We start from the raw sequence: 27,798 nt of genomic DNA on the forward strand, positions 1-27,798 counted from the left end.
CAAAGCAAGCTGCGCAAGTCTTGTGTAGACGTACTCGTGGAAATGACAGCCACAGCACGAAGTTTGGACTTGTCTGGACGGACATCTTCCTTGGAGACAATGCGGCCTAAAATAAGCAGTTGATGCGTAACAAAACAGTATTTTTTAAACCTGAGCTGCAGTCCGGTGTCAGAGAATCACCTTGTGTCGTGCTGCACAGACTACAGGTGAGCGTTAAAGGAAAGATAAAAAGACGACGACCTCGCCGAAGTAATAGGCTCACGTCTTCCGTTTCAGCCGTTTTAAAGGTCGAGCAGCGAATCAATCTCGTAGAAGGTGCAGAGTCGGCACTGAAACACAAGTGTCGCTAATGAGATGGTCGTTTCGTCGCAGTCTGTTCACTCTAGTTTTCTCGCGACAAGGAAGATCTCTGTGAAAATATCCACATTTCAGTTTTAACAAGGCACTGTTCGCGGTTTTCACAGCGAGGTGCCTTCGGCACATAATCACATAGCTGGGAGGAGTGTACATCTCTGTGTCGCGGCCGCAGCTTGATTTCCAGGCCGGCGGGTCATGACAGCTAAACGCAGACAGTGCTATGTTAAAGTTCTCTGTGCGCTTTTTTTTTCTTAACTTTCGTAGAGCCTTCATAGCTTTCTTAGTCCCACCAGCAAAAACCACTCGTGCATTTTTTAGTGTATGAGACACGCGGTGGGCCCTTCTTTCGACTCAGATTATGAGAGACGCCATGCGTTCTAAAAATAACGCGAATAACGTGAAAAAAAAAAGCATTGTGTCCTGTATGAGTGCATAATATGAGAGGCATAACAACAACATCATTATTGATATTAAAGGCAAATCAAAGAGTGCATATACCGCGCGTGGGGTTGCTTCACAAGAGGGACGTGATTGACTGTCAATGTTTCTAATATCTCTATTGTTTTGTTCTCTAAGCTCAGGTGCTGGAGTGGTAAAACATTTATAACAGGTATCTCAAAAAGCCGTACGCTTAAAGGCATTAGAACCTGAAATATAAAGCCGGGTATGTAGACGTAAACATCGCTGACTGCCTAAAGATACGCCTGATAGAAATGAACAAAAATGCCAGTTTATAATTGCACAAGCTCGCACTTTAATGGGAGACAAATGAGCATAATATCCCCGTAAATCAATTTACACGCCATTGCTGGAAGCTAAAGGACATGAGCGCTTAAAAGACTACCAGGAAGATACCAGATGTTCGAACTTGGGCGGCGTGCTGCGGTGATGAATACTTCAGACATCAAGGGATCATACAACCTAAGTGACAATGAGGCTTATTGCACCCGTGAAATATGTAACGAGGGTTGCTAAAAGTTTGCTGACTCTTTACATGAGGGCATCATTTGCAGGTGCTAATTTTATTTATTTAGCTGCTCAGCAGGAGCATTCGAGGGAATTTTCAAGGGATGCTGCTCGCTTTTTTTTTTTTACCCACGTGACTGGCTTTCAGCTGCTCGGTCCAATCACGGCAGTAGAGGTCCAGGATGACGGTGGAAGTTACAGACATCGTTTCCTCCACAGCCTTGAGACTATTTATAAGAGCGCGCTGCTTCGACGACAGCGCAGTGAACCTCATCGCCGAGTGAGACATGGCAGTGCTCATGCTTGCTTTGGCAGTGTTCATTGCATCGCTGTCCCTTTCCCATGCAGCGGCAAAGGCACTCGAGGAAAACATTCTAGAGGACAGTTGCCCTCAAATTGGAGAAAAGAGGGAACTGTTACAAGACTGTTACGATTTCGTAGTAGGTGAGTGAACCTAATGTACTTGCTACCCGTGTTACATTTCGCTGTTTAGTATGAAATTTACTGTTCACAGAGCTTACAGATGTGGAGACGAATTAACCTCCTGCGCAAAATATTACTTTTTGAAAAGTCATTACCCATAGTCAAATCGAATTCTTGTTTTATATGGGCAATAAAACAAGAATTTATAAGGGCTAAGAAATCGCGCACCGGGTTCTTAATCTTACTGTCCAGGATGCGTTAAATGTGCAGAAAATGAACCTTTTACTCATCATCCTAAAACATTGAAACAGGAATCGCAAATATAAGAACGTCAATTTTTTTGGAATCTAAGACTTTTTTTTCGAATGCTCTATGTGGGGCGAATGTACCGATGCGGACAAAAGTAAACGGAGCACGCTATTGACTTCTAAAATTTTCACGCTTTGCTTAATGACAGTAATCGCATATGCGAAACGGTAGTAGACGCCAGTGTCCTCTCAGTTGGAGAAAACAATATTTTCTTACGTCTGGTGCAGAAGACGTGATTTTAATTGGAACAGAGAAGCGTGTTCTGTTTACTTATGTCCGAACCTGTACGTGAGGCTGAGGAGTTCACGTGGCACACATTCACTGGAGAGACGTGATTTGACGGACACTGATGTATGCATACAGCAGACTCAGAGTTTTTGCATCGTGTGAGACATGGTCTGAACTTTATGATCCACAGCGCCAAATGTAATCAGTCTTTCCGAAGACAAATTGATGTCTATTACTATGGCCAGCTGTGAATATCTGATTGCAATAATAGGTGAACAGTTCAAGAAACCACACCTTTTTCTAGCGTAAATTTCAAGGGTTGCCCGTGGTTCATAGCGAAGAGTTTATATTGATGTTATGTTTTTCTTGTAAATTAACACACGGCGATGCATTCGGCCTTTTTCACGAATTCAGTGATAGCTTACCTATTAAAACATACTGCTGTTTTTGATGGCTAAGCAGGAACTCTATATAGGCCATCATGCTTAAATGCAATGCAGCGCTTGCACATTCAGGCAAAAAAAAAAAAAAAAAACAACAACAAAACAAACAGGCATTCGAATAATTCGAATAACAACACAGAAAAAAGACAAAGTAATCATCAAACGGACTATTCAAGGCTTTGATCTACACATACGTTCTTGGAAGGCATTTGCATCATCAGTGGAAACGAATTTTATTTGGCGTGCATAGTACTGGGTGACAGTGCGTGAGGAAAAGGCTTCTTAAATATCTTACTACGTGCATAATATGCCTTCTTGATTTGGTTTGGATTATGGCGTTTAACGTTCCAAAGCCTGGGGTTCTTTAACGGGCACTAACATCGCGCAGTACACGGGCCCCTTACTTTTCGCTTCCACCGAAAAGCGGCCGCCTCCAGCCGGGATTCGATCCTGCGCCCGTGGGTCCAGCATTCGTGAGCTCTAATCACCGAACCACCGCGGCGGGTCTGTTCTAAGAGCACAAGGTGCTAAAATTTGGAAAGAAGATCGGAAAATTAGAAAAAAAAAAGAATAAAATCATTCAAACCTATATGAAATAAACTGTGTTTTTTTAAGTAACGACGGAAAATAAAATACCGCTCATGACAAAGAGAATGAAAAATTCACCCGAGAAAAAGACGGCGCGAGATCAAAAATAAGTATCTTGGTCAGCTTATCCCGAGATCAGGCTGAAAATGTTACTGGATGAAGGAAAAAGGACTGCGTTGAATAACTATGAATTATGTGTGCTCATCAAAGGAAGAAAAGCCGGGCACCACTGGGGCTGCTGCCTGATTTCGAACCCATCTAGAAAAATAGATCTTTTGCCACTCTGCATATAGTGAAATAAATGCACTCTATCCTCGCAATATCAGGCATGATTTGTGTGAGTAACGGTGCTTTGTTTCAAGACACCGAATCAGTTACAATGTTTTATACTGAGAGAGCATTTGCGAATGCTGCGAAGGTCTTTAGAGGTACCAGAATAGTAGGGCCACGAACTTTGCTTCTTTATGCCAAGTTCAGTTGGATCACTCTAATTTTAGTTTTTAATGATTTATTATTTTGTGATCTAGTATGCACATATTATTCGGTTACACTGCTTACATGCAATTTTATATTTTTGCAATAAAACCACTAAAATTGAGATATATCATATGAGATACATCCCAGTGTTTGACAATAGTTTAGTAAATGTCGCAAAGGGTGCAACAATATACGTTTTAAAGAACTAAGCTTGATATGTGCCTTTGCGGCCGAAATGGAGCTTACTGTAATTTGTCTGACCATAAATTAAAATATCGGCACTAAGGGATTTATTCAGATAAGAGGTACCTTGCGCGTTCCGTGTAGTTGACTGTAAAGCAACGCGGATATTGCGTGCGATAACGAGCTCAAAAATTAGGAGATAGTTCAGCTATAGTTTGCCAATTACATTTTATCTTTAGGGGCAATAACAATATGTGGTACTGAAGACCACCTATATCAAAGATGAGTCCTGGGTTTAAATTGTAACTTTTAATGCGGCTCACAGTATTGATTTTTAAACATTCACCTCTGAACGCTTGTTCAGTTGCCTTAACTCTTAGCACATGTTTAATATCTATTCTGGTGCGCGTGGTGTCATGGCCAAATTAATGACAGTTTCCATCACTTCATGAAATACAGGACTGTGTTGGGATATGATGAAGCCTTCGCTGCCGAAGCCCAGCGACCGCTACCCATACCATATGGGAATGTCCAGAATATCTTGACATACGAAGAATGGCTCTCGTACAAAATCCCATTGCCATCCTCCCGCCAACTACATCGACTGGGTACTCGTGCTGTACCTCGACGGTGCGGTCGTCACTATGCTCTGGGCAAAGCTCGGAGAGTTTGTGGATGCAGACCCAATAGCCAAGCTTACGGCAGTTCAGTTCAGTTCAGTCGTTCAGTCGTCGCCAAAAAGATCAACGCCCACCTAGGCTACCGTGACTACGGTGGTTCCACATATCCGAACAGATGGTTAAAGTAAATGTACACACTGAGGGCTATAGATAAAATGCATGTTTTAATAAATAAATTGTTAGCTGATGTATAAAATGCAGGCAGCGCCATTTTCAAATGCGCATTTCATGATCGTCAACTCAACAATAATTCATAAGCGTATTTTTCTCATTCAATATTTTGAGGACCACTGCCACTAAACTAATTTTGAAAAGGGCCTCAATGGATGTATAATGTATTAAAATTCAGAATTCATTTTAGCCTTTGAAGTCATAAAATAACAAAACTGACTAATTAACTTTGTTTAGCTAATCGCTCAACCATTAAGTTTTCTAACGGGTCTAACGCGTACCGCTCTTTACAGTGAACCTGTAAGTACCACACCACAGTCTCTCTCAGATTTTTGCGATACCCGTCAGTAAACTATGTCGAATGCTAGGAGCTAAGTATAACGAAGCCCTTATAATGTTCAGCTGTCCTGTTGTAATGAAATCATTTGAGGCCAGCTAGGAGTCACGTGGCTGGAGTACAGCATTTTTTTCTGATCCCCTCTCATTTGTTACTAAAGATGAGTTGGTGAACTCTTAAACTATATTAGCTTAAGGAGCAAAGTAGTAACGGAATAGGTCTGGTGTTTAACCCTACTTAAACCAGGTTATAACGAGTGATACACACGCTGCGGTGGTACAGTGGTTAAGACGCTCAGCTACTGAATCCAAATACATGGATGAATCCGTTCCACACCGATGGTCTTCTTTTTTGCACGTTAAAAGACTGCAAGTTGACTTGCAAACGTTCTACGGCTATGCTAGGCTCCGAAGCTAGGGAGCCTAGCATAGCCGCGTTCGCACTATAACTTTCGAAATTGCCTTCAAAACTGCCATCTGCAATGTTTGAACCAAGCGATGCATGACGACCGGATGCAAAGACGTCAAAACGTTAGACACGAATCACGTCAATCCTAAACACTGAATAGTCAGAAAGACTGGACAGGTTTTTATAGATGAATAGATGAGATGTGTTCGCTTCATTCAACCATACTTATAACGAGAAAATGTAAGCAGTAGTCCTAAAGCCTGAACTTCTTTAGAGTCGATATTGCGCTCGGTTTTCGTGACTGTACGTATACGTGTGACATAATAAGCACATATTGCTTTGTTAGGGCAGTTGGGCTGGGAACGATTTCTAATGTGTTTGCGTTAACATTTTTACAAAGCGGGAGGCAGTGATTTAATTATTTATTAGAGTACCCTTAGGGCCCGTAGGGTGTTATGAAGGGGTTGGTTTGGAAGTAAAAAATATATACGTAGTGAAACAGCATACAGACCAAACAAAACAAAATTATGATGCAGACGCTTGTTCGATGATATACTTGGTGATGAGTGTCTTGAACGATGACGCGTCTTCAATGCAGGTGATATGGGGTTGAAAGTGGTCCCACTCAGTACTCTTCTTTAGAAGCAGAGAGTTGAAAAACACATTCGTTTTACAAATAGGGTTGGGGATACTATGTTGATGATCGGCACGTGATGAAACATATAAAGGGTTTGAAGAAAAAATTCCCGTTTTTTGCGTGTTTGGTTGTCAAAGAAGGTACTTCGGGAAAGACGCAGGCGTGGATTTTCTAGGAACTGCAGAATGAGTCAACTCAAATGTCGCTTTCATCGAAGAAACTCTAGCCATGCGAGAATAATTTGAAAGGATGAAGCGAGCTGACCGATTTTGGAATGGTTTTATAGCACAAGTTAAATTAGTTGTGCCGGGTCCCATATGGAGCATGCCTATTCTAATTTATGATTTATTAGTGTTTAATATAAAAACAACTTCAGATTGGATGGAGCTTGAGAGAAGTTTCTGAGTATGGAGCCAAGGGTGCGGTTTGCATTGCTAATGACATATTCGATGTGAGTGTGGCAGGATATTGCCGCGAATCATTCGAATCTTTGTTATTTTTAAACAGACGCTGGCATGTGGCCTTATCACTCTGAATCTAGCGCGCGGATCGATTCTGTATTGTTTTCCCGAGAAGATGCGTTATCATTTTATTTTGTCGCGCAACATGCGTCGAGCTGTATTTCGAAGATTTCAGCCACTTTCGTGCGTTTTTATAATGTTCCAGGTTTTGCTAGTCACCATTTGAAGGTTTATCTAGACGTTGCTTCGTCTATAAACTGAGCGTTGATGGGCGCGACAGGCATTCTCAGTTCGACGACAAGAAAGCACGTTTGCTGCTATCGCCGCTGCCGATTTGTTCTGTTATTTGCGGGCGCAAGTCAGCCCAATAAAGAGTTTCTTTAGTGCACTCCCAGACTATTTGGTTCGTTGTATCGGCCTTGTCACCAACACGTGACAGTATGTTTTTACTGATGTCAGCACCAATATATTTATAAGACGAGACGTTCTCCAGTGAAAATTTATCCATGTTGTAACCAATCGTTCCGGACTGGATAAAGTGGAGTGAAATGCATGTAAGTTTAAATTTAGACTGGTTAAGATGTATACAGCATCGATGGCCCTAATTAAAGAATATCAAGATCGGTCGCCAGGAGGAAACTATCATTAATGCCATTTATCGCGCGAAGAACGCAACCATAAGCAAAGAGTTTAAGGTTAGATTTAATTTCAATTGGAAGGTCGTCAAAAGATTAGAAAGCAAAGGACCCAGGACCGAGGCGGAGGAGCACCAAATGTTGTCACAAAACTAGGTTGCAAAAATGAAACCTGAATTATCAGCTTCGAGGGTTTGTTGATAGAAAAAAAATAGCTTGGGTTTCAATAAACAAACCCTTTAAAAAAATTTTTCCCTCTTATACCCTATCATTAATGTGTCCATATGCGGATTGCTTGAGTTCTAGCCATTTGCGATAAAATGAACTCCTCACCTAAACAATTGTTGAGTGCCTCGTAATGGCTTCTGGCTGTCAGTGATGTCACAGTGAAACAATATCACGTGATATAAAAAATACAGCGACGATGTTATTGTCAGGTAATATCATGCGTCCGCGAGATGGTCACTCCATGTGACAAACACCGCTGACGCGCACGCGAGGTGTTAGCCCCTCCAAACATCTCTGTGAGAAAAGGTATAACAGAACATTTTCAAAGCAGCGACTGGAATCTGATTATCACAACTCAAAGGCAAGTGTGGAGAACGCTCAAACAAAGGCGCGTCCAGTGCCTAAGTCATTGTTTACATCATGAAGCCTTTTAAAATTGTTCAACGTGATATCCGTGCCTGCTATTTTACAGAGAAATGTTTTTATGCCCTCGTACTCCCAATTAGGACTCAGACAGGTTTACTTTGATACTTTAACTGGAAGTGTTTATATAGCCTGTTCTTTCAGCCACTGAGAAATTGATTATATTGCGTCCCTTTTCTGTGCATTCCCAGTGGGTGCCGGATCAGCTGGAAGCGTAGTCGCCAACCGGCTGTCGGCCAATGGCACATTCACCGTGCTCCTGCTCGAAGCCGGAGGAGAAGAAACTCCAGACCTTTCAGTTCCTTTCTTCTCTTTCGCTGCTGCCAATGCGAACAACAGCTGGCTGTACACTACGGTGCCGCAGAGGAATGCTTGCCTTTCGTTCCCAGGGAATGTGAGTAGACTGCCTGAAAACGTCTTTCCACTTCAATTCGGTAATTGCCAATAAATCGCAGATATTTGCAAAGATAATACCAGTAGTTCCGTTTTAATTAGGCATGTACGACGGGAACAGGTAAGAGAAAGCGACAAATCGACAGTGACCTATGAGTCCAAACCTAGCTTACATTCGGAAGTGAACAGCAAATTTCTTCAGCTACCTCCCGTCTTAAGAACCACGCTGGTGTATGACCTGAATAAAGGAATCAGAAGCAGTGGAGAATCTAGATTTAGGACAGTAAAAGTAAATAAAAAACTGCATCCGTCCCGTATTCTGTAGTTCATGTGTTATTTCGCGCAACGTTATCATGTCGGAATAGTAGAGAAAATACTCGAAGCTTCAATGTACGGTGAGATACGTGAGGTGAGTGGCTCATTACGTTCTTTTACAGAATGCGACAGAAACTGGCTTCAACAGAATGTTGCGGGGTTTCAGTGTTTTCCACGTATTTCACCTAGGTGAATGTTTTAAGGTGCGAGAAGCTTCAATTCAGCACACATCCGTTACTTGTGATTCTTGTTACTTCAACGCAGGTGGCTGTCATGACCCTGGGCAAGCTTATGGGCGGGACGAGCTCCATCAACTCCATGAACTTTGCTCGAGGAAGCAGGCACGATTTTGATATATGGGAACGGGAATACAACGCCACGGGGTGGAACTATACGAGTGTGCTGCCCCATTTCAAGAACATCGAGTTCTTTAACGTGAGCAGCGTGAGCGAGCAGGAGAGTGAGTGCATTCCTTGAATGCCAAAAGAGGTCATTGCCGTGAAAAAACTGAGTTTTTTGGATCCCCTGGAAAACCTTGAATTATGGCCAGAGTTAAGGACGGATAAAAAATAAGGCATCCTTATGATTAGAGCATAATGCCAATGCCAGTGATGGAATTAGGATTTTACATTTGGTAGCAAGACTCCAAGCTGGGCTTGTTGGTTCATAGTTACTAAAAAGATTTGCAGCGCTAAAAGACGACACAGAGAAAAAAGATTCACAGGACGGCGCTACACTTTCAACAATGCTTTAATTCATGCAAACACACAGAATATATATGCAGCGGGTGATGGGAAGTTATCATGAGATGAGCTATAATCTTCCATATCTATCTATGAAGGCATATTCATTACTGTGCAGCACCATGGTGACAGAACTCACGCAGCCAGACCCAGTTCTTTCAATATGATAAGATTCTATGAGCTGTCGGGCGATAGCGTCCTTACATCGTTTTAATACCGTCGTGTCATACAAAAGGGCTCGACACGTGCCATCATTACATTTTCTGCAATGTAATGATGGCACGTTAAGGACTGGCACCGGCCCCAACCTTCCCTTACATTGCAGTAAATGTAATGATGGGAACCTTCCTTCCTTCCTTCCTTCCTTCCTTCCTTCCTTCCTTCCTTCCTTCCTTCCTTCCTTCCTTCCTTCCTTCCTTCCTTCCTTCCTTCCTTCCTTCCTTCCTTCCTTCCTTCCTTCCTTCCTTCCTTCCTTCCTTCCTTCCTTCCTTCCTTCCTTCCTTCCTTCCTTCCTTCCTTCCTTCCTTCCTTCCTTCCTTCCTTCCTTCCTTCCTTCCTTCCTTCCTTCCTTCCTTCCTTCCTTCCTTCCTTCCTTCCTTCCTTCCTTCCTTCCTTCCTTCCTTCCTTCCTTCCTTCCTTCCTTCCTTCCTTCCTTCCTTCCTTCCTTCCTTCCTTCCTTCCTTCCTTCTTTCCTTCCTTCCTTCCTTCCTTCCTCTCAAGTGCACTACGACTGCCTCAGAGCTCAAGTGAATTGAAAAGCAAGTAAATTACGATCATGTATTTTCATTTTAGGTCATTCAGAAGAAGAAGGATTTGTAGACTAATTTGAGCCTTTCCATGCACAAGCTCCCCGTCCTCACCTCGACGATGACGTTCCGCGAAGATAGCTTTGTCAAATAAAAAATCGGGGTCCGCATTTAGGATTCTTCAATGAGCATTTGTCGCTTTTTGGTGAGTCATGGCAATGAAAATAAAATTCACAAATATCTTTTTCCCACGCAGGAGAACAATACCACGGCTTTCAGGGGGAAACTCCAGTCAACTACCCTCGCTACAACACGTCGTTAAGCTACTATTTCCTAAATGCCTGTGCAGAGTCTGGCTACGATTACATTGACTACAATGGCAGGGTTCATTCAGGTAAGAATGGCTATAAAATATGCGGTTATCACTTTTTTCAATTTCTTGGAATACAAGTGTGCATCGTATTGCAGCTTTGTTAATAACAGTGTCCAAAAAGGGGCTGGTTGATCGAAAAATGCTTTTAGGGGATGCAGGTTCGGCGAACCATTTCAAATTCTAAGGAGTGAATGGAGAGAAAGATTATTGGTATCAATCAACCAATCAATCAATCGTAAATAATAAAGTGATTCCATAAACAAACTAATTTGATCTTTAAAGGCGAGATGTAAAACATAAGACGAATTTGCTTATGTAGGTTAAGTTTAGGGAATTCTAATTCGAGCTAGAAAATGACATCAGAGCAGCCTGAAAGCAAATGCGAGAAGTGGGGTTTGTTTGCAGATTTATAAGAAGATTTTTCGAAAAATTGCCGCAAGTAATTAACGAAACGCGGGAAGGTAAAATATAGATATAAAAGACTGTTAAAGAAGAAAGCTTCTGAACAGTGATGGATTTATAGATGGGTGGGTATGGCCTGAAGGGGGGCAAGGGGGTTCATAAATTTCTCGGTCCGACATGAGAAACATTTTCGTGAAAAAAAGGTCAACCACACTGTTCTCACTTGAAGCCCACAGATACATTACTCAAATAGGACCATTCCTATAACCATCGCACTAAACAGGCACCCCTAAACCCACTCTCACTATGAAAGGTACAGCTTTTTTATATATATTGAGCTCGACGAGTCTGTACCATGGTGCGTGCTTTTAGTGTTTTGTTAAAGTTCCAAATTTCTGGAAGAATAGAAGCACGGTTTTTCGGAAACCTCGCATAGTAAGGCTTTTATGAAATGCTACAAAAGTCTAAATATACTAAACGAATTCAAGCTGCTTTGAATTTTTACGTTCGAGAAATGCTGTGCATTATCGGAGTGTAGTACGGGTCGCCGATAACATTATATAATAAAGCATTTGCAGCATTCTGGCAAATTGCATCATGTTAAATTTAAATGGTAATTTTCTGTATATATAGTTTCCGATTTTTTTTTACCATTATCTTGCCATCGCTAAACCCGCTGTGCTTATAGCTCTGTTAGAAATTACGATCAGTGGTACTGACATCCCTGTTACAAAGAAAGCCAAAAAATTTTACCTTTGCAGGCTACTCAAGGGTGCAATCTAACACAGCCTTTGGAGCGAGAATGAGTGCCAACACGTGCTTCCTGGCACGCCAGCGGTGCAATCGCACCAACCTGCACGTTTCCATAAACAGCACGGTCACAAAGGTAAACATCGCTCATGTTGCTGTTGGAATTGCCTTGTAAGCTTAAAGGCATTCTAAATTTAGGAAGGAAAAGGGGAAGGAACCTGAAAGAACTGAGTCAAGTCTTTTTAAACCTAATTTTTGAGGTGAAACACAACTTTAGCTACAAAAAGGGGCTTTGTGCCAAGCAATAATTCATTATCCCTTTCAGAAATGACATCCTTGAAAACTATTGCATACTCTGCGAGGATTCTTGTTTTGCATTTTACCAGGAAAGGTCTCTTTTTGCCGACTTCATAAGCCATCAAATGAAGTATATTACGTGCTTTAAAAAAAAGCTGCTTTGATGAAATATTTACAGAATTACCGACTGTGTATAACAATATACGACTGCCTAAAGAGACTCGAATGTCTATTTAACAACGACGTCAGGATGATCACGTTGAGAACCATCCGTTACGAAAACAAGAAAAGTTATAAAGTCGAGGAAGAAAGAAATGGCGGAGAATGCCAGACGCACAGAGACGAAAAACCCACAGATTCAATTTTTCTTGCGCTTAACTCCAGTCATTCTCCGTCTAAACAAATATAATTTTCTTTTGTTTAGAATAAGACTGGTGTAGCGAGCCTAGTGCACTGTAGTCGGTAATGTTACTTTATTCTGTTGCTTGGTAAAGAAGCTTGTGCAGAAAAAGAAAAAAAAATATGTCTCGTCCTAGATATATCGCCCAACCTTAAAGGATTTGTAGCCTTGGTGTGCTTATCTCGTTTATATTAAAAGCGAAATTGAGAGGGACCTAATTATTATACAGGGCTCTGCAACTTTATCGGGCACCGTTTTGAAACATTCTACCGCCTCAACCGGAGACTTATTTACAGTGAAACCGCGCACATAACTTGCTTGTTGTTGACCCTTTTGTCGCGTATTAAGTTCGGCAATGGTGCGTACTTGGTTTGACTGCACATGGTGAAAAACCACATCTCTCTACATGGAGTTTGAGGCGGCGAAAGACGTTAGCACCGGCTTTTCGGCGAACATAACTGCTGGTGCCATCTGTCTTCGCTGGAGGAAAGCACTACAACCACCTAGGTGAGCAATGCGCGCCTAGCTTTGAACGCGCCGTTCCGGTTTGGCACCAGCGGACGCAGCAGCAGCCGTAGCGGACGGAGCAGCAGCGGCGGACGAAACGGAAGCAGCAGCAATGGAGGAGGCGCCAGCCCTAGCAGCCGGACTCAGAGCCCCGGGCCGAAACAGGTGAGCTGGGCAGGAGTGGCCTCTCATGGGAAGGGGATGGAGCTGCAGACATTACAGTCTAAACTAGATCAGGCACTCCATCACATTCAAATTCTCACGAATCGAATCAAACACTTGGAGGAGGAAAATAGTAAACTAAAAGCACCCGCCATATCTAAGGACCCACCTTCGAAACCACTCCCGTTGCCGGAAGTCACAGAAATGGAAACTACTGTGACCGCCTCAGTCGAAACCCCAGTAAGCGTAGTTAGCAAGGAAGAAACACCTCGCAAAAAACGAGCAGTCGCAGCTGACGTAAGAAATACCTCAGAGGAGGATAGAGTCCCAAAACTCGAACAAAAAGTGGAGGAGCAAAGCCAGAAACTCGATAGTCTAACCCAAAGAGTTGATAATTTAACACAAAGACTCGAACAACACATACAGGATGTAAATCCCAAATTCGGAGTAATTGACACCGTTTTACAGGAAATTTTACACCGGCTTCCCCCTTTAGCTCAAGGGGCGCCAATCGATCTATCCCAGCAAAATGGCCAATCCTAAAACCGTAACAATTTGGCAGTGGAACTGCAGGTCTATGCGCAACAAAAAAACAGATCTGCAGTTACACATTCAATCGCAATCCGAAAAACCTGACGTTATAGCGATTCAAGAACCCAGAATGTCTCGACTAAAACTGCCAGGGTACCGGGCGGTTCTGCCATGTCACATCAAAGAAAAGCCTTTAACCACTACGTTGGTACATAGAAATCTTACCGTGGTTAACCACGAGATTGAAAACGTAGAGCTCGATTGTATATTAATTGAAATTCTGCCTAGCCGAAGAAACTCCTCTTCTCTGTTCGTACTAAACGCATACAGCCACCCCAGGGCACCGGCTGGACCAGCGAAAGCCGCTATACTCAAAACCCTCCAAATCGCAGGCCAAAACCCAACCCTAATTGTGGGCGACTTCAACGCTCAACACGTGCAATGGGGACACGCAACCATGTCCAGGAAAGGAACGGCCCTAATGGATTTTATCCAGCAAAGAGGGCTCACCCAATACACGGACCCCATGCAACCTACTAGGATAGGAAACAGCGTGACCAGGGACACGTGCCCGGACCTAACGATAGGCAAAAATCTCCCAGACTTAAGCTGGAGCACCACCAGACAAAATTTGGGAAGTGACCATTATATCATAATGTCTAAAATCACCATTGCCAATCTCAAACCCCAACCCAGAAAAAACAAAATCACCGACTGGGACAAACTTAGGACTATCCGCGACCAAAACAACGAACCAATCATAGACTTAGAACACTGGACACAGACCCTCCTATCGGTTGTGGGAAAGGCCACTAAGGAACTAGTACATGACTTAGGAGTAAATACTGTTGACATCCGACTTACGCAGATGTGGGAGGCAAGGCAGAGCCTAGAAAAAAGATGGCTTAAGCAAAAATATAACAAAAAGCTTAGAAACAGGATCGTCACACTCACGAAAGAAATTCAACACCACACCGCAGAACTAGCGAGACAGCAGTGGAGCCATATCTGTGAAAATGTGAATGGCAATCTAGGCACGAGGCAGACGTGGAATCTTCTGCGGCATCTCCTTGATCCGGAATCCAACAAAGCTACCACTCAAAAGGAAATCACCAAAATTTTAAACATAAACCCAGGCACGGATCAAGATATTATAGACACGTTACAACAGAAATACTTCTGCACAACCCGTGAGACGAAGTCCCTGCCCAATTATAAAGGAGAGCCTAACTCCATCCTGGATGCTGACATAACAATGGCGGAAATAAGAGCAGCCCTCTTTAAGGTACGTACAACATCCGCCCCAGGAGAGGACGACATTAACAATAAGACACTCAGAAATCTAGACGACGCTTCTATCACAGCCCTCGCGGACTTTGCGAACGAGTGTTGGAGGGAGGGAAAACTCCCAGCGTCTTGGAAACATGCCATCGTTAAATTCATCCCAAAACCTGGCAAAAAGCTCGCGCTCGAAAACCTCAGACCTATTTCGCTTAGTTCTTGCATAGGAAAACTGATAGAGCACGTCATACTAGACAGACTCCAGTCCCACATGCAAAAAGAGAATTTATATCCAAACACTATGGTCGGCTTTAGACCACATTTATCAACACAGGATACGATGCTAAGACTAGCAAACGAAGTCCTATCTCATGAGCAAGAAAGGAGTACCAGGGCAATCCTAGCCCTAGATTTAACCAAAGCCTTTGATAACGTTAAACACAAAGCAATCCTAGAATCTCTTTCACTGCTGAATGTAGGCGCAAGAACGTTTAACTACATCAAAGACTTCCTCTCCGATAGGACGGCTAAAATTCAAATTGGCACTATCAAATCCGACACCTTCACTTTAGGAGATAGAGGAACTCCGCAAGGATCGGTCCTCTCCCCCTTTTTATTCAATATAACCCTAATCAAAATGGCGCACGAACTCGCAAGAATCCCAGACTTAGAACACTCTTTGTACGCGGACGATATCACCCTTTGGACCACCAAGGGGAGTATTGGCACGATACAAGATACACTACAACAAGCGGTAGACGTAGTCGTAGAGGAGGCGCAAGCCGCGGGACTCGCGTGTTCCCCCCAGAAATCTGAGTTACTCATTCTACACCCAAAGCGTCAAAGAAAGAATAAAGAACCTGCGATAAAAATCTACGCGGAAGGTGCAGCCATCCAAGAAGTGGAAACACTAAGAATCTTGGGAATGCTCATACAGTCAAACCAAAAAAACGACACACTAATTAAGAAACTGAAAAACACCGTCAACCAAATTTTCCTCCTCCTGAGACGAATCGCGAATAGGCGTGGAGGAGTTAAAGAAGCTGAGACCAGGAAACTAGTAGAAGCCTTCGTTCTTAGCAGAGTTATCTACTCTACACCATACGTCACCCTCACAGTTAGAGAAAGAGACGACCTGGATTCACTAATTAGGCAGTCCTATAAAATTGCGCTTAACCTCCCTCGCAATACCCCAAATGAAACACTACTAAAGTTAGGAATTCATAGCACCTTAGCGGAAATGGTGGAAGCACACCTCACCGCACAGTACGAACGACTGTCAAGCACTGAAACGGGACGTTTCATCCTAAACAAAGCAGGAATACAATATGAAGGGACCCGGGCCCACACTTTGCCGCTTCCAAGACACGTGCGCGAGCAATTAATAGTCCGTCCTCTGCCTAAAAACATGCATCCAGAATATGATACGGACAGAAGAAGGGCTAGAGCACAAAAATTACACGAAAGATTTTCAGTACAGAAAGACACGGCGCACGTGGACGTGGCAGAACATGCGGACAGAGATGCCTTTTCCCTGGCAGTTGTCGATCATCGAGGTTCTCCCCTCGCATCGGCGACAATCAATAAAACAAAATTTCCGGAGGAGGCCGAAGAGGCTGCCATAGCTTTAGCCATTACCTCCACCACTGGCAAATACATCCTTAGCGACTCTAAAACCGCAATTCGAAATTTTGCAAAAGGAAGGGCCCACTCCGCAGCCATCAAAATCTTACAAAAAATCTCCCATATCCGCCTTATCACATTGATCTGGGTCCCTGCCCATTCGGACCATCCTGGGAACGAGGCAGCACACCAATTTGCCCGAGGATTCGTAGTTAACCGGGAGGTGCGCTGCCCTCAGCTCAGGTCGGCCAGGGAGCGGATGACAACCTACAAAGAAATTACTACCCACTTCAAGAAAGAAAGACAAATCTTCCCAGAACCACATCGATCTCTAAGTAAAAGACAACAAGTCACCTGGCGGCAGCTTCAAACAGACACTTTCTTTAATCCGTACATGTACTCCATATGGTTCCCAGAGCAGTTCAGCCCTGTCTGTTCTCTCTGTGGACATCAAAAGGCAGACACACCACACATCCTATACTCATGTAATCAAGACAAGCCATCACAGAGTCTGCAGCTTTCTACCCAATCTCAGTGGGAGGCCGCGCTGCTCAGCTCCGACCCTGAGGTTCAACTCCGAGTCACGGAGCGAGCCGAAGAGGTTGCCGAACGACATCGTCGGTCGGCCACCTGGCGTCCGGCCTAGAAGAGGAGCCCACCGCGGGGACGGGAACGCCAACCCACCCCGCGCCTACGACCTCTTCTTTAATAAAGTTTACCTCCTCCTCCTCCAGCAGTTATCTTCGCCCAAAAGTCAGTCCTGGTGTTTTTCGCCGCCTCAAACTCTACGTAGAGAGATCTGGTTTTTCATCACGTGCAGCCAAACCACGTAAGCACCATTATCCGACTCAATATGCATCAAAAGTGGCAACAATAGGCAAGTTTTGCGAGGTTTCACAGTAAATAAGCCTCCGGCTGGGGCGGCAGAAAGTTTCAAAACGGTACCCGATAAAGTTGCAGAGCACTGTATAACAAGACAGAGAAGTCGTGATCTCTATTACGCTGCTACAAATGCATAACTTATTGCGAAACCAGTATGCTCCTTCACACTCATTTTTTGCTTCTGCTGAAAGTTGTGCAAATTAATAAATTTTGGTTTCAGTTGCCTCAAACAGCCATCGTCATTTCGTAGGAAGCTGTTTTTCCAAATGACGTTTTCAACCAGTAGCAAATCAATTTTCAACCACTCCCCAGAGGGCACTACATCGTCTGAAAAGAAAACAGAATGAAGAAAACAACGGAAGCTTGTCAAAAAAAAAAAAAAGCGCAGTTGGTAATCCCCAGAACACTGAGAGTGATCAGCGCTGTCTTTTGCGCTAAGTAATCACTACAGTGATGAGAAGAGGCATGACCGCTGCTGTCATTGATCTGATGAGGTTTACCACTGCGACTAACTGTATAATTTCTAACTCTGAAACTGAGGGAAAGCTACTGTACATCACCGTCTGTGTTAAAGTTTGCGGTTTGACTAAGTTCCACAAGCACGCCTTTAGCAGAGGACATTGCTGAGGGTAGAGCAGCCGTAGGATGCCAGTGTATGATCGCGCGATATACAAATAGCAGTAAAACGCATAATTGGGATAGTTGGTATGCCATTGATTATGTGGCAGAGAACCTGGAAGCACAGGCAGGAAGAGGACCAACCGCGGACCTTACAACTAAATTTTATTCAGGAACGTCTTTCAGGAGCGACAAAAAGAAATCGCCTTTGCAGCACAGGAATAAGAGAGTGCCGGAAAGCTTTTCTAGCAGTATATGTCAATTGCGCCTGATTCTACAATAATTCCCGTTTGGGTCCATTAGTGATATTCTTTCTTGTCCATTCTTGTGTCCCTAGGTCATCATCGATAATACCACCCAGACGGCTACCGGAGTAGAGTTCATCAAGAACGGCAAAAACATGACCGTAAGAGTGGCACATGAGGTGATTCTCTCCGCGGGAGCCATCAACACGCCCAAGCTTCTCATGCTCTCCGGAATCGGTCCTCAAGAAGATCTTCAGCAACATGGCGTACGTAGGTCATTTTTCGCTGTTTAACTACTGTTTCTGTATTCATCGCACTCTTTTTCGAGCCTAAAAGGAAACGATGCTGTATTTCACGTAGAACACGTCCTCTGTAGAACTGAAAACGAGTAAAAGCTACACGTTTTCAATAGAAAAGATCTGTTCAACACCGGGGACGTTTAGGAGCACGTGTCGCAGAAAAGCCGGCGCCGGTGACATTGTTACGGGAATTGCTGGTAGGCCGATTGACCGCGACGTCACAGCTAACAGCCTCTGCCGGGAATTTAAACAGTCTACAACGCTCAAGTAATACGTTACGTCCTGCGTGACACATGCAAATTGAACATTGCTGAACATCTCAAACTGTTCACCTTTGTAACGAAATTGATTTCCTCGTAACATTTCTTGAGATAAATATATGTTTAGATAGTCCTGTTTGAAGCGGGTTGGTGGCAGGTGGCACCATTGTTGGTATTTCTTTTAAAGCGATAGTATTAGCACCTACGTTCGCCGATTGCCTATGTCGGTCTCACAACGAAATTTTGATTGCCGACGCCAGTATGTCGTCCTAACCACACGGCCTAGGATGGGTGATTGAAAAACCTCACTAGGATTAGAAACCAAACTAGGGATAACACCAGTGCGTAAATTCTCATTGTTCTACCGCTGTGTGGCGTCAATGAACCCCGATTCATAGTGCCTCTGAAGAAGGAACATCAGCCACGCGGAAAGGAAAATGATTTAGTGGAGAATCGAACCAGTGCCACTTGAATCTGGAATTGGGCGCACTACCTTTGTGGCGGTCATGAGGGTTGGTCCAGGGCGATATTTTACTTATATTTTGCGGCTGCCTCATACAGCTTAGTTAGCAACTCTGTTGCAATAAATATTAAGGATTACATTAGTCTGGACAGGATTTCTATATATTTATTTAGTAAATTTGACGCTTTTAAGTGTAAGAGCAACAAAGATGCCTTTTGTTTTGCCTACAATGTGATTTCTTTTTAACTTAAATTTTTTTCAGTTTTTGTGCCTGACCTTGCGTAGTTACATGAACATCCTACCTTTGCATAATGCTTTTGTTATCTATAAACCCTCGGCCTCCAGAGAAAGTGACTACCCGCATCGAAATGTGGATGAAAAACTGCACGTTCCAGGAAAAACAAATATGTTAAATGCTTCTTAGCTGAACTTATTTCTACAAATTCCCGCTCTCCTTAACGTTGATCTCTTCTTGAAAAGTAGTGTGCTGCCCTTAAAGTTTCCTATAAATGATTGTTTCATATAATCCCCTCCTTAGGCTTTGCGTTTTTTTAATTATTTAGGAAGTGCTTGCTATTTGCTCTAGTTAATGTTAATGCTGATATTTGCTCTAGTTATTTGCTGTTTATTTCTCTGTACTAGTTTCTTGCGTGCTAACTGGTTCCTTTTCAAATATTTTTTCCTCCTTCTCGATAGACGGCAAAGACGCGCTGCTGTCGCTTTGGTCGCTTTGTGCAGCTACCAAGCGATTTCGTAGTGTTCGGAAAAAAGTGTTGCGGAAATAATTTGCTATCGAAGGACTCTGGTGTCGGTTAGATTTTGTACGACTGACTGAAAGCCAAAGACTGTAGGAAAGAGCGGTTGTATTTTTTATGCCTGTGAGAAAGAACAAGCCAGCAAAAGGTAAAACTATTGGCGGCCAAAAGCACTTGCCAATAGGCCACCTATTATGAAATAATCACACTTCGGTTTTCATGGCGCTATCTCCGCGCATATTGAGGGTGGCTGCATGTTGTGCGCTCATGATGAAAATTTCCAATCATTTAGGTTTATGACCGACTTACACTCTCAAGGAACATTATACCTACCTTATTTATACTTAACGTTCTTGGGCTACGATGGGCAATTACTGGAGAACTGTCAACTGAGAGGACTACAATGCTATGATGTTCACGGTCGTTGACGCCGACGAACTGGCAATGAAAGCGAACACAGTGAGGCAGAAGGCTGGAATTTTTGACATTGCAGATTCCAGTTTTGAAGAACCTACCTGTTGGTCAAGGTCTCCAGGATCACGTTATATTCGTGGGTCTGGTGGTGACGACCAATAACGATTATGTAGGGCTAATGAATATCAACCAAAGCATCGCTGAGTACCGGGAAAATCAGACAGGTGAGTGCCGCTATACACTCGAACCGACGCTCAAATAGTTAGGGCTTGTGACAGTTCTTCAATACCTTCAGCATTATTTATCAAACCAAATTCGACTCAGTGGGTATAGAGAGAATAATTTAAAGACCGTCCCAACAGTTTTATCTAATTTTACAACCTTTACGCTCTGCAGGAATGAAATAATGTCTAGGTAGAAAGGTTTTCATGGTTTCCAAAATTAGTTCAATATTTCGTATGTTTCCAAATTTGTTCTGCTTTCCGCATATACGTTTCTGTCCATGGAAGTACTGTTATTGTGCTATTTATCAGCTATGAATATTTTCGACGAAGAGGTTAACATATTTTGGGCCATTTCGGCCTAGTCTAAGAAATTCGATTACTTCGAAACGTTTTTACACCACTGTAGTTTGGAGTGTAATGCCAAGTAGCTATTTTCCTTGGCCGCGGCTGTTAGTGCTTACCGTAGACATTAAGTATTAATGACAGCGGGTGCGTGTAGTCGTATGTATTGTTTGCACAATCTCGTCCTCAAAGGATAGGGCAGATAAAAATTGTAGATTTTGTCGGAATTTAAGTTTGTTTGAGAAGGTATTTGCATTTTATACATCTTTGGCGCCTTTGCGATGACAAAACCGCGTTAGAAAGAAGATATTTGTACAAATTTTTCAAATGGGTCCAAACCTTGAATAGTTGTTTAAAACTTCCTTAATAGTAAGAGTTGTAAAAAAGCATGAAAACAATGGCATTTGATAGTGTCCAAAGTACAGTTTCAGTTTTTACACTACGCAGGACTGCTTACCTTACCGGGTGCTTTCGAGGCACTGCTCTTTACAAACAGCGGCATCCCCGATACCCCAGAGCTTCTTGACTACCCTGATATTGAGTTGGAGCTTACGGATGTTTTCCCGAGTCCAGACATCGCGAAGTCTCCATACGTTTCGAATGACGTAAGTACCTCTTTATTTCTCATTGAAGAAACTTGTAGGGATCAGTTCTCAAAATAGCGAAATAAATGAAAAGAAATTTTCAAGACTGATGTATAATCCTGAGAAAAAAGTGAAGAGAGCACGCCTTTGGTGGCAGGAGCGGTTGCGTAGCAACACTGCGTCACTACTATCTTGTACCACAAGCTTGCTAAGAGAGGGCTCTGAGTGACGAAAAACTTTATGCTCACTATCAGGCGGTTGTTCATCATGCCTGTCAAATTTCTGTTGAAAAGGTTCACTACTCGGCTGATGACGGTCACGACGAAAAATAAACATGCATCACAAATCTTCCTATAGCTGCACATTAGCAGAGCCATCCGACGGTAGCACGCCTCCAAAACCCCGCACTTCTCAGGGATAAAGGCGAAATATATTTTAGTCTCACTTTTGTTCTGAATTTTTTTCCCCACCGAAGTACCCATCCGCATAATTTCACCGCCTAGTTCATCTAAATAGCTTATTCCATTCGGCGATTCGGAATAAGCTTTCTTGCTCCATGGATCAGAAAGCGCATATCATAATGTGTCTTAGATTCAGGTCCTGAGTTCTTAATGGTACAAACATGCATTTATGTTCATTCTTTTGGTAACTGAGTTGCTCTAGACCGCAGGAAAGAAAAACTGGGAGACCACAGGAGCAATGCCAGAAATCCTCGACAGGGCGAAATGACGCTGAGTGTTTGCATTCGCTTTTCCACCTGTTTATGAACGAATTTCTACATATCACAGATTTTGAAAACGAAAGCTGCAATAGGCAGTCTTTTTATTTTTGTCGCAATCAATGACAGGATTGTGAACGAGTATCGCGGTTAAGCTGCTGAACGCGGGAGCAGAAAAAAAAAAAAGAGCCCAGACTTCGATCCTTATTATCGAGTGCTGTTTGCGCAACGGGTTCTACATTCGATATCGCAGACGACCCGCTGGCTTCACTAGACTTCTAAACCCTTTCATAGAGACAATTACGTTGGGGTTGAAATTGCACAGAACTCCGGATCTATGCTTCAAACACACTGCGGAACAAGGGCTAACAAAATGTCGGGCTCTAAAAGGCTTGTTACAGGAGCTAAACAAGAACTGTAATTTTGAAACTCAACTAGTACTTTGTGAAATTGCCATTGACGGTAAACACGAGTGCTATACGGCCTTTCATATATTCATAAAAATGATGCACCGACGACTTGGTGAGTGCGAAGCGTCTCATATGCTTCTCGTAGGGCAGTCCACATAAACAATTTTTTTGGGATCAGAAAAAAAAAAAAAAATCTCCGAAGTTGTCCCTGCATACACATGACAGTAAGCAGCGCTGTTGATCGGCCGCAGACGTGCGGAGATCGCGCTCTGCCGAATGCGTGTTGATGAGCTCCTAAATGATTTTATGATGCGGTCGCCACGTGCTGGTAGCCTCCTAGCATACCGATTCGCAGCTGTTCAAGAAGCGTGTTCACGAGGCGAGCTGCGTAGATAGCGCTTAGAGGGTGTTTCACGTAGAAGCGACCTTCGCTACAGGGGCCACCAAGAACGTAGGCGACCAGTTCTTCTTGAAGAATGCCATGTTAAAAGCCTGTTCACATGGCGGACTGTTGGCCCACGAACACCTATTCCCCAAACGCCGCCGACGCCCCACTTGCTCTCCTTGATGTTAGCGCCAGCTCGAAAATGTAGAAATAGCTCAGTGAAAGAGTGCGTCGATGTCTAGATGTCCGATCTTATCACCACCTCCTGTGAACAGGAAGGTCAAGGGAATGCAAACAATAGCCCTAGACTTCTAAGCGGCTCTTCTCCGCCTGCACGGGCTAGCTTTGGACATCCGAGACCTGAAGAAAGACGCCACCTGACACGTGGTCCGTGAGCCAAGGTTCTGTCCTATGAATCGGCCTTGCTCGAACATGTAACAGCGGTCCTCATTGGGCGAAATAGAGCCTTGACAATCACTGTTTATCGTACCCCAAGATGTCCTTCGAGACCGTCAGTCTATTGTGCATGCTGTTGTCAACCCGCTGTTTCGTTGATTAGAAAACGGCTGGCATTACAGTTTTTATGAAAACAGGCGAGGCACAGGCATTTTGTTTGCTTTGCTTACACTATTGTATGAGTTCTTTGTCTTTATTATTGCCAAGGCCTCGGAGATACTTGAAAAACAAGGTAAACATTTGAGTCTGAAAACGTCACATATTCTATACTAGTGCCAATGTGTTATCAATGACTTTTATGCTTCTTTATGGCTGCTATTGAGTTTGTGCATGCTTGAAATACAACGAGCAGGAGTCAAGTGTCGACACGCTACGTCGCCTAATATCATTATATATGGTAAATTATTTCAAAGTTCCAAGTTTCTTCAAATAAATCGTTCAGTTTCCTGTATCACTAAGTGGATGAAAAATAAGCTAAATACAAAAGGGAAAGGAGATAATATAATACACCTCGCCTTGCACAAACTCCTAACAGTGAGGCTTTTTAAGTGCTGCTTCGACGTAGTCAAGATCCTTATCAGGAGGGACGCTCTATGGGCTCCCCCATGCATCTTGCGGTGTTATGTGCTCGAGCTGTTATGGAGTGTACCAGTTTGATTACTTGGACATCTTAATTTTTGAAAGAGGTAGCGCAATAGCCTCCAGAAAGCTAAACTAAAAAATTCCATGCCATCATCATGCATATTTTTACTACTTTATTGCGCGTGAAATTAATGAAACAAAGAATTCAATAATTTATCCATTAATTAAGATTCCATTAGGAATCTATTATTAGGTGCACAATTACTAAAATACAGGAGCTTTGCTTGTTGTCGTACTGAGAGCCTTTACCTTTTATCTTTATTTTTTTTTCGCCAGACCTATTACAAGTACTACGTGCCGATGTTTCATAGTATTGGCTTCATGAACGCGGTGGCGATGGTGCATCCGAAGTCGCGAGGCACAGTCAAGCTCAGCTCTTCTGATTACCGAATGCAACCACTTATTGATCCAAACATGCTGTCTGAGAAGATTGACCTTGATAGAATTGTCAACGGTGAGTATAACACTGTTATCATGCAGAAAATCACTGCCTGAGTTGATGTAAGTGGAAGCGCTATCATGGCTGGAGAGGTAAGGTACCGTGTTTGTAAACATACACAAACTCTGACATAGGAGACAGCCACTTTTATTACTCAGCTGGAAAGAGGAAGGCATAAGCCACAAAATCTGATTCTTGATTCTATACCTATGTGCTGCTTGGGTCTTTTAACCTTAGGTCGACTGATCCACACTACGGCTAATAAAAAGAAATTCTTCACTACACATAAAAAGCTAATTCGCTGTTGATCGTAGACCTCTTTTATAGTAGCATTGAATGGGGAGTACAATCAGGGTAGGAAAAAAATTAGCGGTGGTTTAGCTCTGGTTAAACCCTGATGGAAGCAAAAACTTCTTTTGCCTGCTACATTATTCCCCTATCCCACTCTATCAGTGCAGAACATTACGTTATTGAAGACACTTGACCTCAGCCTTTTAGGGTATGACGCGAGAGCGTAAGCTACCAGCCCGCATATAAAGTCCCGCTTTAACTAAGCCGTATGGACGTGCATGCGTGTTCTAGGGGTAATGTGAATGCATACGTTCTGGCAGGCTGTTCTGATAGCACCCTCCCGTATGAAAAGAGCGACCCGAGTTGGCAGCTGCTGCCAAAGACGGAGCACACGCGAGACTCGGAATTGACCAGCCTGGTGAAGCTTTTGGCTTCAAAAAATCTTGGAGTTCACTCAAGCTTGGCCTTTAGAGCGCTAGCGCCCTTTCCTCATTTTCCTCCATGATTGTACCCCACTGCAGTATACCATCACGTTATGCTACGTTACACACGCCACAACGGATTCTCTATGCCCTCCTCAAATACACTTGGACCAAGAATCTTTATGGCCTATGTGCAGCATGCTCGTTATGAACGCAGAGAGCCTGCTTCTATGCCCTGTGCCAGAAATAGCGGGCAGAGGAGAGATGTCGCTCCGCGGATATAAGCGTGCTTCGCTTCGGTGGAATCAGCCTGCCATGGCATTTGAATTCACGTTACCTCTATGCCACGGGCAGGAGCTGCCAACTCAGGTCGCTCCTTTCATATGGGAGAGTGATATCAGAATCAGCCTTCCAGAATCGTTTGCATTCTCGTTACGCCTACGACACGTAGGCACGTACATACGGCTTGGCTGAAGCGTGACTTTATATGTGGGCTGGTAGCTTACACTCTCACATCATACCCTCAAAGGATTACTTTAAATGTCCCTCATAATGTAGCGCCTTACACTGATAGGGCGTGATAGGGGAAAAATGTAGCAGGCAAAAGAAGCTTCCGCCGTTGCTTTCGCAATTTAACCAGGGTTAACCAGAGGTAAACCACAACAAAATTTTTTTTGCACAACACTACGCGTAAAACCTTTGTGAGGAAGATGGAAATTCAGGAATAAGTCAGTGGAGACTCCCGAAATAATGTTACAGCCAATAAAAGCTACACAATTGACTGAAAAGAAAGCCCGCATGTTTTTTTAGAGCAAAAATGCGAAGGAGGCAGATTTAACCAAAAGAGCATTCCGGTTGCCTGGCATGCACTGGGCAACAGATATGGGGGGGGGGGGGGGGATGAAACAGTATACGGTAAAGGTAGAGTACGACCAAGAAAATAAAAAAATTGCTTGTTTGTCCCAGGGTCCCGTAATCGCCATGAAAGCAGTTTGAAAGCTTTGCTTTTTGTAATAGGTACAGCTTCAATATTTTCTGAAGCAGAACACGGCTTCTTTATCCCCACACCAAACAAAGACAGTTTAAGCGTCATAACTAAACATTCCCTTCACAACCAGGTGCTTTACTAGCAGGGTTGTAGGCCCTATCAATGCAGAATGAGTAGGAGTTTGTTTAAGCAATACATCCGTACACGGCGAAGTTACGTTGCGGCATGCAGCGTTACATATGCTGAAATACAAAGGGGTAGATGACGATCAGTTAATAGGAGCAGATTCGCGTTGTCTGATTTGAGGGTGGACTACTTCATATGCGCCTGATGATAGACAAGACATATGATCGCATGATGTATAGACGGGATAAGCGATTAACTCATCTGCACTTTTATGTGAACGGTGTTGTGTGTAGCGCTGTGACCAAACCACAGGCCAACTATTCTCTGATTTCAATTTTCATGGCTTTGCATGAATACGTTAAATAATACATTAGCACTTAAACTAAACTTTGTAAGAGGTGAGTTAAAGTGCAGCGTAGTTTACATTTACTGCTGTCTTTTTTTAGATCATCAGTGCTATGAATAATTAATTATCTGGTTTGACTACAAGTGTATTAATCTCTCGGTGAGGAAAAACAATACTGTGCATGGCGAAAGTATGCGAGAAGGAAAGAAGGAAAATTCAAACACACCGCTAACGTGATAATGACAAGCCGCCTGACAAGCATGGAACAAGGAAAACGTTTCGATTACAGTCAAAGAAGATCAGCCAATAATCAATCGTTTTAGCTTGAGGCGCTAACACTGAAGGAAACCCTCCGTTCAAGTGCTAAGGTAAAAAAGACTTAGGATACACGTCATTGCTGTTTTTTTTTAGACGAGAACCTGTCTCGTTTGAATGAACACGAAGTGCACGAAGCCTAACGGTAAATAAAATGACGCGTGACTTCAAACAGATGGAAAGTGTCGCTCCTCATGGAATTGGTTGTTCTGAATGAATATTGCTATTAATGACAAAAACAAGTAAGAAGTATGCACTAGCTGCAAGGAACAAAAAGGACAAGGACAGTGCACGAGGCATGAAAAAGGACACTAATCCTTTGTTCCATGACTTTTTCAGTGCGCAAAGAAACGACGTAATGTTCAAGATAGCTTCCAGGTGATTATTTTAGCGTACCAAGCAACACCTAAAATTTGAGAAATATGCATCCCCGAAAGGACTTGGAAACAAGAAACTCACACTAACGGTTTCTTTCATAGAAAAGTATTTTTTTTTTGTGGACAGCATCTGCATGGCCGGCTTTTATATTATGAGTGCCGGCAGTGAAACCATTGCGCAGAAGACTTGTGTTCTGTTCGTAATGATGCTCCTGGTCCGCGCAGCAATAATGCCGAGCAGAGAATTTGGAATGAATTTGACGCTATACCCCAACACAGGAAAGTGAAAAAAAAAAATTATAGAACACGAAATTTGTTGA

At 43.2% G+C, this 27,798-nt stretch overlaps 1 protein-coding gene across 1 annotated transcript in view; it reads left to right on the forward strand.

Annotated features, from left to right (window-relative positions):
• The first annotated feature begins 1,610 nt into the window (after positions 1-1,610).
• Positions 1,611-27,798, forward strand: part of LOC146189972 (uncharacterized) — a 49,626-nt gene continuing 23,438 nt past the window's right edge. Inside the window, exons 1-9 of the mRNA XM_084604698.1 lie at positions 1,611-1,767; positions 8,146-8,348; positions 8,927-9,122; positions 10,408-10,545; positions 11,688-11,812; positions 18,315-18,488; positions 20,493-20,637; positions 21,427-21,584; positions 24,451-24,628. Coding sequence (XP_084460824.1) covers positions 1,611-1,767; positions 8,146-8,348; positions 8,927-9,122; positions 10,408-10,545; positions 11,688-11,812; positions 18,315-18,488; positions 20,493-20,637; positions 21,427-21,584; positions 24,451-24,628 — 1,474 coding nt within the window. The remainder of the gene's footprint in view (positions 1,768-8,145; positions 8,349-8,926; positions 9,123-10,407; positions 10,546-11,687; positions 11,813-18,314; positions 18,489-20,492; positions 20,638-21,426; positions 21,585-24,450; positions 24,629-27,798) is intronic.

Source organism: Amblyomma maculatum, chromosome 5 (genome assembly GCF_055883805.1).
Source record: "Amblyomma maculatum isolate TAMU_Amacu chromosome 5, ASM5588380v1, whole genome shotgun sequence".
Taxonomy (NCBI): Eukaryota; Metazoa; Arthropoda; class Arachnida; order Ixodida; family Ixodidae; genus Amblyomma; species Amblyomma maculatum.